This window comes from Scyliorhinus canicula, chromosome 3 (assembly GCF_902713615.1).
Source record: "Scyliorhinus canicula chromosome 3, sScyCan1.1, whole genome shotgun sequence".
Taxonomy (NCBI): Eukaryota; Metazoa; Chordata; class Chondrichthyes; order Carcharhiniformes; family Scyliorhinidae; genus Scyliorhinus; species Scyliorhinus canicula.
This window is the reverse complement of record NC_052148.1, coordinates 90,864,365-90,883,753: the sequence shown is the minus strand read 5'-3', so window position 1 is coordinate 90,883,753 and position 19,389 is coordinate 90,864,365. Positions and strand designations below refer to the sequence as shown.

Sequence of the window (19,389 nt, the reverse complement as noted above, 5' to 3'; positions counted from 1 at the left end):
AGTTTATTCAATCTCTCCTCGTAGCTAATATCCTCCATACCAGACAACATCCTGGTAAACCTTTTCTGTGCTCTCTCCAAAGCCTCCATGTCCTTCTGGTAGTGCGGTGACCAGAATTGGACAGAGTATTCCAAATGTGGCTTAACCAACGTTCTATATAACTACAACATAATCTTCAAGCTTTTATACTCTATACCCCGTCCTTTAAAGGTAAGCATGTCATATACTTTCTTTACCACCATTTCCACCTGTGCGGCCACTTTTAAGGATCTGTGGGCCTGCACGCCCAGATGTCCCTGTGTCTCTATGCTCCTGATGGTTCTGCCATTTGTTTTATAGCTGCCACCTGAATTGGATCTACCAAAATGCATTGATGTGTTGGGTAAGCTGGGTCTGCGAGGACTGCGTTTACTGCAGTGGTGAGAGAGACAGGCTTCCAGCATCACGGGTTCAATTCCCGTTGAGAATTCCGAATTCTCCCTCAGTGTAACTGAACAGGCGCCAGAATGTAGCGACTAGGGGCTTTTCACAGTAACTTCAGTGCAGTGTTAATGTAAGCCTACTTATGCCAATAAAGATTATTTATTTATTTTATAATCGGACCTACTAGGTGTGTTGTTCCTTGTGTCTTAATAAAGCTCATAATCTCAAAGGTGGAGAAGATGCTTTATTGTGAATTTGTTCTGTCTTCAGAGCTTAATTTACAGCTACCTCAAATGCTGCCTGCCTGTGCATCTTGCTCCCAGTTCTGTGAAGTGTCTCCTCACTTCCTGTCCCTCTGTATTTATAGCTCTCCCGTGCTCCCTCTAGTGCTTGCTCAGTTGTATTGCATCTACACTGATACACAATCACCACACTAGGTTTCCTCCCAAGTCATTTATATAGATTGCAAACAGCAGAGGTCCCAGTACTGAACCCTGGGGAACACCATTAGTTACAGACCTCCATTCAGAAAAACACCCTTCCACTGCTACCTCTATCTTCTCTGGCCCAGCCAGTTCTGAATGCATCCAGCTAGTTCACCCCTGACCCCATGTGATTTAATCTTTTGGATCAGCCTATCATGAAGGACCTTATAAAATGCTTTACTAAAGTTTTGAGCATAAAAATTGGCAAGTCATATTGCAGCTATATAGAACCTCAGTTAGGCCATACTTGGAGTATGGTGTTCAATTCTGGTCGCCACACGCCCAGAAGGCTTTAGAGAAGGTGCAGAAGAGATTTACCAGGATGTTGCCTGGTATGGAGGGCATTAACTATGAGGAGAGGTTGAATAAACTCGTTTTTTTCTTAGTGGAACGACGGAGATTGAGGGGCGACCTGATAGAGGTCTACAAAATTATGAGAGGCATAGACAGAGTGGATAGTCAGAGACTTTTTCCCAGGGTAGAGGGGTCAATTACTAGGGGGCATAGGTTTAAGGTGCAAGAGGCAAGGTTTAGAGGAGATGTATGAGGCAAGTGTTTTTACACAGAGGGTAGTGGGTGCCTGGAACTCGCTGCCGGAGGAGGTGGTGGAAGCAGGGACGATAGTGACATTTAAGGGGCATCTTAACAACTACATGAATAGGATGGGAATAGAGGGATACGGACCCAGGAAATGGAGAAGATTTCAGTTTAGACGGGCAGCATGGTCAGCACAGGCTTGGAGGACCGAAGGGCCTGTTTCTGTCATGTACTTTTCTTTGTTCTTTGTTTGTTGTTTTGTCCATGTAAACAATATCCACAGCCCTTCCCTCGTCAATCAAAGTAAAGAGGAGTTGCCCTGCTTCCTTTTCAATTGTGGCTTTGCTGACTCAAATTGCTTCCAACAATCAGAGAGGGCAAGGCTTTTATTAAAAACCTGTCAGAGTAGCAGGGGTGACTTTGCTGCCTTTCCTGGTTTCAGTGTCACACACTGACCACCCAGCTGGCTTTTTGTTTCAGTCTCCTGTGTATTCCTGGGAGGGAAGAAGCCACAAACCAGTTTGGGACACACTTACAGGATACAATTCCTACTAAATGACAATCAGCTTCCATTCTCACCACATGGACATTCCCATCTACTTCTGTATTGGTTTGTCATTTGGTATGTCCCTGCCTGGAAAAGGGTGCAACATTCCATTGTCAGACTCTTTCAGGCCTCAATGTAATTTACAAAGCAAATCAGTCAGTCACTGACTATACATTCTCAAGAATTGAAATCCTCAGTCGTCTCTAGCTTATACGTCTATTTTTAAAATCCCATATTTTATTTAAAAGTTCAATATGTCCGTATGTAATTTGGGGTTTTGATCCATCATCATGACAATGTCTGCATTGTTTTTTTCCGCTCCATTTTGCTACACTCTCCTGTTCAGTCTTTTAAATTGTCTTGCTGAAGAGAGGCGTGTTGCCAAAGCTTTTTGTCTTAGATTCATCAGGACAAATGCAGGAATGCCAAATTTCAAATGATCACCACAATTTATACTGCAGGAGAAAAGGGGGACTGATTGGATGAAATGGCTGATGCTTTGCCATGGACAAAGCACTGGGGAACTTTGGCTCCCCATGCCTCTGGGTATTCACCGTTAGATAGTCTGAGGTCTGTACACTCATAATAATCTGGTTTATCCTTGCTATTCTTCAATCCAAAACAAAGGAATTCTATTTCAACCACTATTCTATTTAAAGCTTTGCACTTGGTGCTACATTATTTATTAACGACTTTAGATCTCCTCTCTAGACATTAGGATACATGCAAAATATTATGCTTTAATGTATCTTGCAGATTGCTCTTCCATCCTATACAGTGCTTCAGGTTCTGTTCAGTGTAAATCAGTTCAGATAAAATGGTCAACTCAGCTTGTTTTTTTTATTACAACTCAATGTATCTTCGTAACAAGTGCACCAATTCCTCCATCACATCATGACTACACTTCAAATTGACTTGGCTATGAAGTGTTTTCAGGTATTCTGAGGCTGTGAAAGGCACTTTATCAATGTAAGCTGTTCTTTCTTGGGTACCTTAATATATAAACTACCTATTGTCCTTATTAACTAATGCAGAAATAGCTTGCTAAGAATTTCAAAATGGTAATCCCACAGGCAGCTCAAGTTAAAGCAGAAAACCTCAAACAATTAGATATTTCTGCAGGGTGAGTAGTTTTCTGGATCGGGAACATCTAACCACCCCATAACTGTGCTCAGAATCTGTCCAAAAGCTAGGGGTCAAAGGGATCTGTAAATATGAGTACATGCCCATGCCATATACTTAGAATATATAACATAGAGCAGCACAGTGGTGCAGTAGTTACCACTGCTGGCTCACGGCACCAAGGACCAGGGTTTGATCTGGCCTGAGTTGCTGACCGAGTGGAATTTGCACATTCTCCCCGTGTCTGCGTGGGTCTCGCCCCCACAACCCAAAAATGTGCAGGGTAGGTGGATTGGCCATGCTAAATTGCCCCTTAATTGGAAACATTTAAAAATATATACAACATTGGCCTGTGTCCAACTACTTTACGCTGGTATTTATACTCTGCTTGGATTTCCTCCCATTCTATCTACATTCTGTCTTTTGCCCTATTTTCCCCTCTCACACACTCATCTCGTCTTCTTCTGAACACATCCAAGTTTTTTGCCTCAATCACTTCCTGTGTTGGTAAATTCCACATTTTAACAACTTTCTGAGGAAAGACATTCCTCCTTATATTCTCGCCACACTATCCATTCATAATTTTAAAGTCCTCTATCCTGTCACTCCTGACTGGAGACTTCCTTTTCCACAGTTGTTGCCAGAGAGTATTTGCAGAAGTTCTTACTTTTATTTCACTTCTGACTTAAACTCATTTCTGAAAGAAAAAGGCCCAAACTGCTCAATCGTCATCCTTGTAAATTATTGGGCACTTCCTCCTGTGTTTCCATATAGTTTTTATGGCATGGAGTCCAAAACCAGTAACAATTTTGCAAGTATGATATGATCAAGGTTCTATACAAATTTAACATACTTTTGAATTCTATACGCCCAAAATAAATGAATCCCAAGTGTTGTTGGCATTTTTAATTGCTTTGCTGACTTGCCAATGCTTATTTTAAATGATTTGTTCTCCAGGACTCTGGATTCCTTTTCTCTTCATCCCAAATTCAACGATCGTATTGCTTCCAGCACGAAGTCCGGTGCACTGGGTGAATCCTGGGACAGCCCCAAATAGGGCTCCACAATGGGCTCATTGCGAGACACTCAACCCGTTCCACCCGGCGCAATCTGGATCTCTCCCACATGGCCGAGATCCAGGTCAGAATATTATAATGAGACATTAGGCTCATTTAAATGTTCAGATTCACCCAGTGACCAGGAGTCAATGGTCGCCAGCGAAATATTTGGCACTTGTCTACACCAACGTGGACCAGGTGCAACAATACCTCATAGGGTCTCACAAAACATTAGAGTCCTCAGTGATCAGGGACAGGGCATGGTGGTACCCTTCCCTTTCAGTTGACATCTGGACAGTGCGGGCGGGGGGGGAGGGAGGAGGAGGAGGGGGAGGGAGGGGGAGGGGGGAGGGAGGAGGGGGAGGGGGGAGGGGGTTGCGGGGGAGGGGGGTGCGGGGGGGGAGGGGGAGGGGGGAGGGGGGAGGGGGATGAGTGGGGTCAGAAAGCAGGGAAGTGGGAAGAAAGGAATCAGGGCTGTCGCTTAAAATCGCATCCTGATCAGCGAACAGCCATTCCTGCTGGCAAGAGCAGCTAACCAAAATGTAACTCAGCGGAGAGAAACTCCGAAGTCCCCCAAAAAATGGCAAAGTGCCGTTGAATAAGGGGGTGTTTCTCAGCGCTGCAGCAGCGGAGAAACATCCTGTCAAATGTGCCCAAAAAGGACTACAGTCACGCCCATTGAACTTCATATTTTCTAAGGTATAGGTAGTATTTTTGTTTTTCATACAAAAGTATATCACCTACGTTTATATCCGTTACAAGTTGTGGGACACATCATTCTACAAGCTTTTGAATACCTTTGTGTTTAGTTGCATTTTTCCTCCTGGTTAGATATGCGTCCCAATTTTGTATCATCTGCAAATTTTGCTATTGAATTACTAGCACGCAAATCCAAATTATGAATAACACTGGTGCCAGTACTCATGCTTGTGGGATGCTTTTTAAAAATCTGCTCTCAGTTGAAGTAACCATCCTTTACCCCGAATCTATGTTTTCTATTTTTAGCCAATTTGCTATACATTCAGCTTTTCACTTTGGTTCATATGTATGAGTCTACCATGTGATACCTTAAAGGTCTTGTATATGACGTCAACTGAATTATCCTTGTTTACCCTTTCTGCTATTTATTCAAATAATTCTACCATCAGGTCAGTTAATCCACACTGACTTGTTAGAATTTTTGTCTCAGTGCCCTTTGCCTTAAGCATAGATCCCAATATAATTTTGGTCATTGGGCTATTGTTCCATTTCTGTATATAGGAACAGCATTAGCTGGCTGGCAGTGCTCTGGTTCTGTCACCAAACGCAACTTTTGAATTTCATTTGGACCAGGGGGTTTATCCTCTTTTAAGTTTTGTTAGTTTATCAATTATTTTCTCCCTTTCTACACCAGTTGTATTAATATTCTCTTTCATCTCATCCATCCTGAAGTTTAAAAGGCACACCGACAAAGATGGCATCCCCACTTCCTTCCCACCCTTTCAGAACTTTGAAATCTGCTGATATTTGCCTGCCTCCCTGCCAATCATTATAACGACATGAGTAGTTTAATATTGTGTCAATTGGCTTTCAAGTAAGCTCAATTGACCCTTAATTACTTACTTATTTGTAGCAGGCAAGCTGCCAGTTTTGGCCTCTGTACCCCCCCCCCCCCCCCCCCCCCCCCCCCCCCGCCCCCAACCTTGTGGGGGATCCTTAGATATGGACGAGAAGATGGTGGCCTCATGTCTACCCTCCAGCCCTGCCAAAACACACCTGGAAGGGAGGATGGGGGGTGGGGAGAGGAGGTCATAGAATCCAGACCCAGGTATTTTTAATTCCTGTTTGGGTCACTGTCTCCGTGTCTGTGTGAGTTTCCTCTGGGTGCTCCGGTTTCCTCCCACAAATCCCGGAAGACGTGCTCGTTAGGTGAATTGGACATTTTGAATTCTACCTCTGTGTACCCGAACAGGCATCGGAATGTGGTGACTAGGGGATTTTCACAGTAACTTCATTACAGTGTTTATGTAAGCCTACTTGTGACAATAATAAAGATTATTGATTTTTTAAAAAGTCACCAACTGGCATCATGATATATGAACCCATGACCCAAGTGCACTCACCCTGCACCTCTGGATTACCAGTCTAGTAGCATCATCACTACATCAAGGGCAGCATGGTGGCACAGTGGTAGCACTACTGCCTCATTGGGCCAGGTTTGTTTCCGACCCCGGGTGACTGTCTGTGTGAAGTCTGCACATTCTCCCCCGTGTCTGCATGTGTTTCTTCCAGGTGCTCCGGTTTCCCCCCACAGCCCAAAGATGGGCTGATTAGGCAGGTTGGCCATGCTAAATTACCCCTTAGGATGGGGTCCCAGAATTAAATCAGGTGACTTGGGTGGTCTTTTGAAGGGTCGTGCAGACTCGATGGGCCGGATGGCCCCCTTCTGCACTTTAGGGATTCCATGATTAACATTCCCCCAATTAATCATTAAATTATTTGGGAAACTCCAGTCTCAACTCCTTCCTCAAATTGAAAAGTTACTCAGGCTTATTGATTCGAGGTGGGTGGATGATTAACCATGTAGTGATATCGTGGTTGTGTTGCAACTCACCAACTGACCACTAGGAGTCTCATTAATATATCAGTGAATGTTAGAGTCAGGTGACCTCAGACTGACTGGAGAGCTGGAAGAGAGGGGTTGGTTGTGCATGATCTACTGTTATTCATTTGTGGTTTTGTATATAGTTGATCCACAGTTAATGTTAATAAATCATTTATAGCTTTAGCTCCAGTGTTCTTGTAATATAAATCAGGCCATCCAACAAGAACACCACAAACCATGATGTAACTTGTAGAATGGTTTGGAGGGGCTGAATGGCCTACCTCTCTTCCTATGACCGTACTTTAACGTAACAATTTCCAGATACTAGACGTTTGAAATTAGCCTATCAACTGTTAATTATTTTAATTGTCATATCAAACCCTTGAAAGAAAAGCTGTCACATTTCAAAGTCTTTATTAAAAAATGCCCTGAAAATGGTCCAGAAGAAATCATGTCCTTTTTGTCACAGAAGCTGCACCTTTTTGCTATATTCCTCCCACTGAACTTGGTTTTGCGTTGATATAAATTCAGAAGTAAGAAAACTAAAAAAAAGCTCATTTTCTGGAAAAGAATTGTAGGCTTCTATTAATGGAACAATATACTCTTCTCAGCTGGTTAAATAATGTTTTACTTATAACAGAAGCAAAATTAGATAGTTTACTGAATTGACAGTCTGAATGAGGATCAATTAGATGTCAATTAGTAACACCCTTTGTTTTAAGAATTTAAGTGACATTGTGCATATTCGTAAATTGATGCACTGCCAGCTGGCAAATGCGCATGCAATATATCAATGTTTGTTCATACTGCCTCTGCTTTTCCACCCACAACATGTTACTTTCCTTGGCTTCAGACGGCTTCTGTCCTACTAATGAATGTATTCTCCAGCTGTATCATGCTCCTTTCCTGTTTCCTCTCTGAAAACTTGCTCTTTTTGATATAGCTTTGATGTTCAAAGTTGCATGTTTGATTCTGGAAGAAAAGACCTTGAACCAATTAAGGGGGGAGGAATGGAAGAATTACCCCTCTTTTCCCCATACCAATATGACACGTTACAATCCTAGTTGATGTTATAACTGAACGGAAAGATCACAGAATGGAACCCTGCCTCAAAAGACCATAGCTTTTAAAAAAAATAAAATGTGGATTAATAGTCACAGGACCACTAATTAGTTTTAACAAGAAAAAAGTTATTAAACATGAAAAATTTGGATTAATATATAATGCACCTTTACTCCCCTCCTCCCAAAATTAACAATTTAGGATTAACATGGATTACGGGGTACATTTAATTTATAATGGTCTCATTAACACACCAAGTCCCTTTTAAGTACACAAGATGACTGTGGTCAAATGCAGCACTCCATTCTGGTCTCCTCAGAAACCTCACCTCCTAAATGAAGAAAACATGAAAGTTCCCAAACTCCATTCCAAAAACATGTTTTAAAATAGTCACTGATAAAAATGCTTTCCCTTAGCATTCCAAAATCCAGTCCAGGTTTTACAAATGACTCTTGTAACCCAAACTTCCACTCCACGTTTAACAGTGAATCCAGTCCAGGATTTTAAACCACCCCCTTTGGGTTTCCTTTCTCTTAACTTTTCCACAAACTCCGATATCCAGTCACAGATTTCCATAGTTATTTCAACTCGCATTCCACAGGCTGTAGTAAAATCTCACACACCCGAAACTCACTTTAGATATCTTTCTGCCGACTCAGCCCTGCCCCTGTCTGTCTTTACTGAACAGTTCTCTAGTACCTCTAAGCTTAGACTTCTTAGAAATTTCTTAATTTCTCTAGTTTCCTTAACTAGGTCTTCAGTCCTCTACACCTTATTCTTGACCATTACTCCATGGCATTGCTTTTCTTCTCGCAAAGCAGAGAGAGTTGTTCCCTCTTGAACCTTCTAAACCAACTCTGAAAGCTATCTTCTCTCTCACTACCTATCTCCAACTGCAAACAAATTAGTTAAAATCAAACTTAAAAGCTTCTCTACGTTGCTAAGCAACACCCACATACCTCTGCTGGCCTATTTATTCTTCACGCTGTAGCACCCTTTAAGCACAATAGAAACAATAGAACTTAACCAACCCCCACACATACAAGCACCTTTGTCCACAAGCACCTCTGTCCATAATAAATCTAACTATAGATTTTACCCTTCCAGGCACAGAAACATTAAATTAAACATATTTAAGACTATACCTTATTTCTAATGTTTACCAATAAAAATATAAATCTCTTGAAACTACCTTTGTTTCCCAACAAACATATGTTGATGAATTATAAAAATAAAAAAGGAAGACTTACATTTGTATCGTGATTTTCAAAACCACCTGACATCTTGATGCGCTTTACAGCCAATGGAGTACAGTTGTTGTGACATAGGAATCATGACAGCCAATCTGTACTCAGAAAAACCCAACGCTCACCCAAACGACATGTCATAATGACTAGATAATCAATTATTGTAAACAAGGATAACTCTCTTGTTCTTCTTCAAAATATGGCCGTGAGATTGTTAGTATCTGTCCAAATATGGCCTCAGTTTAACATAGCATCCAAAAGATAATGGGCTGGATTATCCGCCCTGCCACGTTTCTGCCCCGACCCGCCGGTGGGATTCTCCATTACGCCAGCCGGTCAATGGGCTTTCCCACTGCGGGGCAGCCCCACGCCGTCGAGAAACCCCCGGTCGCAGGCAAATCTGAGTATCTCAGCGGCGGAGAATCCCACCCAATGCCTCCATTGGTGCAATACTCAAATACCAGCCTTTTGTGCTCAAGTCCTGGAGTGGGGCTTGAACCTAGAACCTGGTGACTCAGGTGAAGAGCTACCAACTTATTCATTGTAGAAAAGAAAACTTACCAAGAGGCAGATAAAGGTGACGAAGATATTTATACAGATGAAGAAATTTACTCCAATTTTATAATTTGTGGCGTCTGAGCAAGAGAATTCAAATGTGTTACATTTTTAAAAATAAATTTAGAGTGCCAATTAAGGGGCAATTTAGCATGGCCAATCCACCTACCCTGCACACCTTTGGGTATGGGGGCAAAAGCCGCGCAAACACAGGGAGAATGTGCAAACTCCACATGAACAGTGACCCAGAGTCGGGATCAAACCTGGGACCTGGGCACTGTGAGACAGCAGTGTTAACCATTGCATCACTGTGCTGCCCCAAGCCTGTTACTTTTTACATTCAGTGGCATTACAATCACTGAATCCTTCCTATCAACATCCTGGGAGTTACCATTGATCTGAACTGAACTGGACTGGCAATACAAATAGTGTGGTTACAGGTGGAGGTCAGAAGCCAGAAATTCTGCAGCAACTCACCTGTCACCCCAAACTCTGTCCATGACCTACAAAGGTACAAGTTAGGAGTGTGATGGAATACTATTGCCTTTGATATTTAAGGGGCATCTGGACAAATATATGAATAGGGTGGGAATTGGGGCAGCATGGTAGCATGGTGGTTAGCATAAATGCTTCACAGCTCCAGGGTCCCAGGTTCGGTTCCCGGCTGGGTTACTGTCTGTGCGGAGTCTGCACGTCCTCCCCGTGTGTGCGTGGGTTTCCTCCGGGTGCTCCGGTTTCCTCCCACAGTCCAAAGATGTGCGGGTTAGGTGGATTGGCCATGCTAAATTGCCCGTAGTGTCCTAAAAAGTAAGGTTAAGGGGGGGGGGGGGGGGGTTGGGTTACGGGTATAGGGTGGATATGTGGGTTTGTGTAGGGTGATCATTGTTCGGCACAACTTCGAGGGCCGAAGGGCCTGTTCTGTGCTGTACTGTTCTATGTTCTATGATACTGACTCCATAAGTACATAGGGTTTTAGTTTAGGCAGGTATCATGGTTGGTGCAGCTTGGAGGGCCAAAGGGCCTGTTCCTGTGCTCTATTGTTCTTTGTTCTTTGAATGAGAGAGGCTCTAACAACACTGAAGAACATCAACAATACCCAGAACAAAGCTACCTGCTTGATCAGTACCCTACCATCCATTCCGCTCATGACTGAAGCACTATGGCAACAGTATGTACCACGTAAAAGATGCACTGCAGCAATTAACCAAGGCTCTTTCGACAGCAATTCCCATACTTGCGATCTCTACCACCTGGAAGATCCCCTCAGAGCTACACACCATCCTGTGCTATATCATTCATTCACTGTTTCTGAATTAAAATCCTGGTACTCCCTTTCTAACAGCACTGTCGGCTCATCTGCACCAGATGGACTACTAGCTTTGCCATGGATGCCCATTTCTCATGAAAGAATTCAAAAAAGTATGAGATATCAGGAAAATGTTTGTGGCTGTTTCACTACTGAGGGAACTTTTTTAGCATTAGGGCTAGACTGGCAACATGATAGAGGAAGTGGATCAGACAAATAGAATGTATGATATTGAGTGCTAATAAGACAGGCAGAGAGCTCATTTTACCAAAGTTTACACATTCTTTTATCTATTTGTAATCAAATTAACAGTAATAAGTTTCTGCACAATATACACACTAGACGCTGAATTTGGGGCACATTGGATTGGATGTCACTGAGGAAATCTATTGCAAGAAATGTACTAACAACATTAGACATGTGTTAAGGTTGTCATGAGGGCAATGCCCTGGCGGTGGATCATGGAAGAGAAGGACTGGAGAAGAATGCAGGATGTGGAGTTTTGCTATTTAGTAAATGTTCCAACCAGTCTAGTGTTGGTTATTTAACTATATTTTAGCAATCTAGCAGAATGTTGGGATGAAATTCAATCTGCCGATTGCAAGATTGCAATCATATGTTAATTTTATAAAAAGTGAAGTTTAGGACTAAGCATGGTGAAGTCGATGTTTGACCGAGGTCACAGACATTGTATACAAAATTGGGATGGTTCAGATTTAAATATACTAATCACAGGCTCCATGCAATGTAACATTGCAAGATTGAAGTTATTCAAGTAGGTGCTTTCAGACCCCAGGGTTGCAATATGACACTGCTTCAAATGAATGGAAATAAAACAGCATTTTGTGGGATTTCTGGTTGAGAATGTCTGCAGTGAAATGTAAGGGAGGTCCTAGTCAGAAAATTGGCAGAAGAAACTCACTTTTTATTATTGTTCATTTCACAGCATTAATAGGAACAGTAAAGGAGTGCCTTGCAGGCCATTTGTTATTTACAGATCTAAAGGCACAGTAGAAATTGAGATAAAATAAGTTACCACGGGGATGGTAGCCTCTGCGTGCAATGGATAGCAAATCATATATGTTCATGATAAACAGAGAGTGATGATTTTACTCGACAAAGCACAGAGAATATTTGCCCAAAAATAACAAAATGCTAAAGTAGTAGGAAAGAGCCAAGTAGAACCACAATGCCTGCTTGTTAGTATATAAATTGAATAAATATTTGAATCTTTCAGCAGGGAAATTGGTTCCTTTGTCAATTTTGAACTATCAACATAACAGACGCTTGAAAAGATATTTACAGAGCTTACACATGTTGAAAGCAAATGTAAAATTAATGTTGTGTGAAATTGACATTGGCAAGACTCAGCATGGTAATTTGACCAGTCTTGCATTCAGAATTTAGGAAACTGCCCTTTATGACAGCAACAGAAACATGTTTGGAACGTATACAGTGGGTGAATTTTCCACGCTGCCTCTGTGCAAGGTAACTGGCCCACTATAAACAGGAATCAAAAGTCATGAGCTACGCAACTGTGATTTCCCAGCCTGCACAAGCAGTGGGTCAGGTATCATAAAGCCTGTCAAGTTTCAGAAAATCTACTCCATCTACTGCACACTGAATACCCTTATTTGTACAGCAGAGACCAATAACTGGAGACTCCTTTTCAACACAAGGGCGCTCTTTTCTTGTCCCGGAGGCAAAGTGGATTCAAGTTCCCGCCCATTGACCAATGCACAAAATCTTGGCTTATACCAAGTGCAGGAATGAAGGAGTGTTGCTCTGTCTGAGATGCTGCCTTTCTGATGAGACATTAAATCAAATGTCAGTTTGGCCTCATAGTTGCATGCAAAAAATTCCATGGTGGGCATGCACAAGAGAGTAGAGTTAGAGGAATGGAGTATATGACAAGGTAGCTAGGAGGGGTGTTAATGCTTTGGGAAAGGATTACAAGGTTAGAGAGGAGAAAGGTAAAGTTGTTGGGCATTCGATGTAGGTTAGCAAAAGCTGCAGCTACAGCTGAGAGGGACTTGGTCCAGGAGAGGATTTACTTCTCATGTCTAAGATTTCTCACTCTTGGAAAGTCTGGCCGTCCTTGTTGGCACAACTAAGCGCATTGCCAGCCACCTCCAATGACAGTTAAGAGTCAACAACATAGGTGTGGCACTGAAGTTGAATACAGGGAATAGAAATTCTCAGGGTGCCCCTCAATCTATGGAGTTTTAACTCTACAGTATGCATGGGAGATCATCAACAGATTCCCCTGGCTGAAAGCAACCCGATTGACAAGCTTTGTATCCAGTCAACAGTCCAATGCAGGAGATCAAGCTAGTGCCACACCTCGGTTGGCTGTGGAGTAGGTCCCGGGGGAGGTTGAAAGGGCAGAATATCGACCCGTGGGAGTTGGATGTTGATCCTGGGGTTGGGGGTGCGTAGTGTTGATGTTGTACATCTGTGAGAGTAAAAGAATGGGTGACCACCAGGCAGAGCAAGAGAACTAGGCAGATAGTACCAGATCTCCTGCGGCTATTCACCTGCAAAACAGATATATTGCTTTGGATACTGTTGAGGGGAATTGACTCTCAGGGCAAAGCAGCAACAGACAATTTTGTTGCATCACGATTGAATCTGCTGGACATGGGAGGAGAAACATGTGAGAATACAAAAGTTTTAGGGAATTCAATTGCAAGGGAAGAAAAGCATTTATGTGGTCACAAACGAGACTCCAATAGGGTATGTTGCCTCTCTAGTGTTAGGGTCAAGGGTGTCTCAGAGCAGCTACAGGACATTCTTGAAGGGGAGGGTGAACAGCCAGTGGTCATGGTACATATTGGTATGAACAAATAGGTTAAGAAAAGGGATGAAGTCCTAGTTAAAAAGTGGCACATACTAGTCAGAGTAGAAATAGCAGGATATATCCGATGAATACGTCACTGAAATGATAGTGCAAGGGGGAGGGTTTCAGATTCCTGGGACAAGTTCTGGGGGAGGTAGGAGCAATACAAACTGGACAGGTTACTCTTGGACAGGACCAGAACTGATGTCCGCGGGCAAATGTTTGCTTGTGTGGTTGGGGAGGGTTAAACTAGAATGGCAGGGTATTGGGAACCTAAGCAGGGTGAAAGGAATTTAAAAAAAAAACAGTAAAATGCAAAAAATTAAAAAAAGGTAGATAGGATAATCAAGGATGAGGGGCAAATAGGGCCACAGTGCAAAGAAAAGTTGGGATGATAAAAAATGGCAAAAAGGCAAGCCTAAAGAATTTTTACCTTAATGCATGAAGCATTTGAAATAAAGAAGATGAACTGACAGCATAAATCAAGATAAATGGATGTGAGTTAATTGCCGTTTCAGAGACATGGTTAAAAAGAGATCAAAACTGGGAACTTTAACTTTTGGGGATATTTGACCTTTCAGAAGGACAGGAGGAAATGAAAAGGTGAGAGGTTAATAAGAGAGGAAAAGAGGACAGTTGGGAGAGATGATCTAGACTTGGATAATGTAGTCTATTATCAGCAAGGGAAAGAAGATATTTGTTGGAGTAGTGTATGGACCGCCATACAGTAGCCACACCATAGGAAAGGGTGTAAATCAACAAATAACAGGAACATGTAAAAATAATAGAGTAATAATGATGGGTGACTTTAATCTTCATGTTTGATTGGGTTAATCAAGTTGGAACGGGTAGCTACAACAACAATTTCATAGAGTACATTAGGGATAGTTTCTAAAGAGTAATATGTTATGGAGCTAACCAGGGTACAGTTATCTTGGTTCTGGTAATAGGTAGTGAGGCAGTTTAATAAATGACCACAGAGTAAAAGATCCCCGAGGAAGTAATGATCATCACATGATTGCTTGAGAGTGAGAAACTTGGGTTGGAAAGAATGATGTTTAACTTAAATGAAGAGAATTGCAATGAAATGATGTTAGAGCTAGCTAAAGTGGACTGGGTGGATAGATTAGCAGGAAAGACAGTAAACAAACACTGGCAGACATTTAAGGAAAGAAATTTGCGACAAAAATATATCCCAGTAAGAAGGAAAGATTCTAAGAGAGGGATGGATCAACCATGTCTAACAAAAGAACTAAAGGAGAGTATTAATTTGAAAGAAAAAGCATACATATAAGAAGCCCCGAAGACTGGGATAAATTCAGAATCCAGAAAAGGAGGACTAGAAAGATAATAAAGAGGGAGACAATAAACTACCAGGAATATAAAAACTGACATGAAGAGCTTCATTAAATATACAAAAATGAAGAGAGAGGTCAAAGTGAACATAGGCCCCTTAGAAAACGCTTCTGGGGAAATAGTTATGTGGAACAAGGAAATGGCAGAGAAGTAACGAATCAATACTAAAGAATACTGGGGAGGAATTACATGCCATCGCTAGAGATATAGTATTAGACAATCTAATGGGGCTAAAGACCCCTGGCCCTGATAGCTTGCATCCTATAATCCTAAAAGAAGTCCTACAGATATAGTGGTTGTAATTTTCAAAAAATCCTTAGGATTCTGGAGAAGTACTGGAGGATTGGAAAATTGCCAGTGTGACATCCCTATTCAAAAAGTGAGGGAGACAAAAGGCAGATTACTATCGGCCAATTAGCCTAACATGTATTGTTGAAAACATGGTGGAATCAATTACGAAGGAAATAATAGCAGCATATTTGGAAAAGCATAATCTAATCAAGCAGTCAGCATGGCTTCATAAATCATGGCTGACTAATTTATTTAAGTTTTTTGAGGAAGTCTCAACCAGAGTGGATACAGGGGACCCAGTAGATGTGTTGTATTTGGACATCCAGAAGGCTTACAACAAGGTACCTCACAAAAGGTTAACTTATAAGAGCCCATGCAGTTGGAGGTAGTATATTGGCGGGGATAGAGAATTAGCGAATGAACAAGAAACAGCAATTGGGATAAGGGGCTCTTTTTTCAGGTTGGTGACCTGTAACCAGGAGGGTTCTACAGGGATCAGTGCTGGAACCACAACTCTTTACAATATATATTAATAACTTGGAGGAAGGAAGCAAATGTTCTGGAGCCAAGTTTGCAGATGACACAAGAATAGGGGAAAGGCAAGTTGCAGAGATATTGATAAGTAAGTGGGCAAAAAGTTGGCAAATGGGGAAAATATGAAGTTGTTCATTTTGGAAGTGGGAACAAAACAGCAGAGCGTTATTTAAATGGAGAAAAACTGCAGAAAGGTGCAACTTGAAGGGACTTGGGGGTTCTTGTGCACAAAACACAGAAAGCTAGCACACAGATGCAGCTGGTAACCAGGAAGACTAATGGAATGTTGGCCCTTATTTCAAGGGGGTTGGAGTATAACAGTAGGGAAGTCTTGCTGTAACTATACAAGGTACTGGTGAGACCACACCTGGAGTACTGTGAGCAGTTTTGGTTGGTCACTTTATTTAAGGAAGTATGTTATTTCATTGGAGGTGGTTTAGAGAAGATCTGTTATGGACTTGACAGGGTAAATGCTGAGAGGATGCTTCCCCTCATGGGAGAGTCTAGGACCAGAGGGTATAGTCTCAGAATAAGGGATGCCCATTTAAGATTGAGATGAGGAATTTCTTCTCTGAGGGTTGGGAGTCTTCGGAACTCCTTATCACAGAGAGCTAAGGAGACAGAGTTGGGTGAGGGAGGAGGTTAAATTGTGTATATCTAAGTAAGAAGTCTTACAACATCAGGTTAAAGTCCACCATGTTAGACTTTAACCTGGTGTTGTAAGACTTCTTACTGTGCTCACCCCAGTCCAACGCCGGCATCTCCACATCATGTATATTTAAGGCTGAGATAGATTCTTGATCAGTAAAGGGATCAAGGGTTACAGGGAAAGGGCAGGAAAGTGGATGCGAGGAATGTTGGATCAGCCTTAATCCTATTGAATGGCAGAGCAGTCTCGAAGGGCTGAATGGCCTACTCCTGTTCCTATTTCTTCTGGTCTTATGGGTGGGCGGGAGAGATAGAATCATATAATTTACAGTGCAGGAGGAGGCCCTTTGGCCCATCGAATCTGAACTAGCCCTTGGAAAGAGCACCCCACTTAAGCCTATCCCATCCCCTTAACCCAATAACCCCACCTAACCTTTTTTGGACACCAAGGACAATTTATCATGGCCAATCCACCTAACCTGCACATCTTTGGACTGTGGGAGGAAACTGGAGCATCCGGAGGAAACCCACGCAGACACAGGGTGAACGTGCAGACTCCGCACAGACAGTGACCCAAGAGAATCGAACCAGGGGACCCTGGAGCTGTGAAACAACTGTGCTAACCACTGCGCTACTGTGCTGCCCTTCAGATAGGGATCAGTTTAGAGGTTTGGCAGGAAGGGATCAGAAAGCTGGGGAGGGGGGAGTGATTGGAGGCTGGGGAAACTCAGCCATCCACAGTTCAATTCGAAAAACTTAAACAAGAATCAGTGCCGTAATCTCATAATATTTAACGTGCCATCCCATGTCTTTGGAGTGGGTTGGTCAAATAGCAATCGGCCAGCCTCTGCTATAACTAGAAGGGGATGGGTTGGAGTTGGGTTTCTGATTTTTAACTATTTAACCTCCTACCCCACCCAAGTCAAACCCACATGTTATTTCATGGTGAAAAGTCCCCCTAAGTGCCAGCTATCAGGATGTCCCGTAGCCCCAAGACCACGCCTGCGTCCATTGCACAACCAGGCAGCACACATTCCAGCAAGGATCAGTATATATTGAACAGGAGTAGGAACTTGAGGTAAGGTTTATTTTATTCTAGCTCAATAATACCTCCACAAACCAATGCCCCAACTGAAATCATCAAGCTCAATATAAAACCGAAGTTGCAGTGAGGACAATCCTGGCCTTCATAACTTGGCACCATACTTACTTAAACTTAGCTACTGGGGGGAATGCTTATAATGTTCACTGAGGTAATTACACACAGGATATTTAAAACCTTAACCGCATTGTATAGTTCTATGCCATACTACACTTGCGGTCAAAACAGGATAGTTGCAATTTATGTACAGCCTCGAGTTTCTTGACTATGCGGGAAACCATGTCAGGTGTGTCTGCTGAGCTTCTGTATTACTTGGTCTCACTCTGTTGATAATGAACCCAGCTCACGGATTATTGCCATGGTTGGTAGACTGCATTCATCATCATTCAGACCACAACACACAGACCACTAGAAGCTTCAGCTGGTCCGGAGAAGGTTGTGCCTCTTGCACATGCGAATGATTAAACAGATTGCTTTCATCCGCTTCTCGTTATAATCTGCGGATGGGATTGTCAAACTACTTTCAACGCTTGACAACAAAGAGCAATAGATATTTTAAAATAATTCCGAACCTTGAACTTTTATTTAAAAAATGATGTATGAAGTTTATAATTAATTTAGCCTTTTACAATTGAATCCCATTAGTCACTGCACTCCAGAAGTCTTTCCACAGTTTTGCAAATAATAAGTTGATATTCATTAATAGCGCCCCTTAAGTGGACACCATAGCAGTAACTCAACATGCTGTGTAGTATGGCTAGTTGGCAGGAAGCCCCACTGAACTGCTGGCCAGCAAGGAATAGGGAGATGCAAAAGACATCATCTTGTTTGCACAATAGGAGACTCATAAACCTGATGCATCACTTGACCGTCTCATCGGTTTCTCCCCTTTACACATGGCCATGAAGTTATGAAAAAAAAATTGAAAGAATATTTTTTGTGCCATTAACGGTTACATGTAGTCGTCATCAACAATAATCCTCGCTAAATCATAGACTGGTAAACGGATAAGCTTTAACTGTCTATGTACAGTCACATTAAACATCCAAAGTCGTCAAGAGTGGACAAACTGTAAAATCTCTTGTAATGCTTCAAATCAAAGGGCGTATTTTCTTACCTAGGACCAGGATTAGAGCTGCGCATCGCAGCTTCCAAAACATGGTTGTTATGCTCCAAGAACACGGCGCCGATTGTTTGACCAGATAGAGAGAGAGAGAAGTGAGAAGCCGCTGGGATGATGTCTGGATGCAACTTGTTCGAGTGACCAATTCTGGAAGTTCTGTGGCAGCTCGCAAAGGAACTATGAGGAAATCTCCAGGCATTTCCTGTTTGCCCGAAATGACAGGGGATAAAACTCGACTGCACACATTCTGCAATCAGATTGATGACCGGGCTTTGGGATGTATTAGAAATTGCCCGCGGCTGCACAGCACTCAATTTCACTCGCGTGTTTGCTACAATCAGGCAGAGGACGAAAATCAGCGCACGGACTTTCAGATCTTCCCCGAGCTGAATCATATGAGGATCGCCCGGCTCACTTGAAAGAGTACATTACAGCGAATGAGAAAAAATTAGAGAAATGTACAAAAATACACACACGGGAAAAAAAATCAGATGTTTTCAAGCAGTCGCGGGTCCGCATAGTTTTTTTTTGCCACCTCAAATGCTATTATACTTTAACCTGGAAAAGATA

The 19,389-nt window shown here is 42.3% G+C and overlaps 1 protein-coding gene across 1 annotated transcript in view; it reads right to left on the bottom strand.

Moving 5' to 3' along the window:
* The window catches only part of itga1 (integrin, alpha 1), a 253,566-nt gene extending 234,485 nt beyond the window's left edge, over positions 1-19,081 (bottom strand). Inside the window, exon 1 of the mRNA XM_038790877.1 lies at positions 18,814-19,081. Within this exon, the coding sequence (XP_038646805.1) occupies positions 18,814-19,018 (205 nt within the window). The 5' untranslated portion in view covers positions 19,019-19,081. The remainder of the gene's footprint in view (positions 1-18,813) is intronic.
* Between the last annotated feature and the right edge of the window lie 308 nt (positions 19,082-19,389).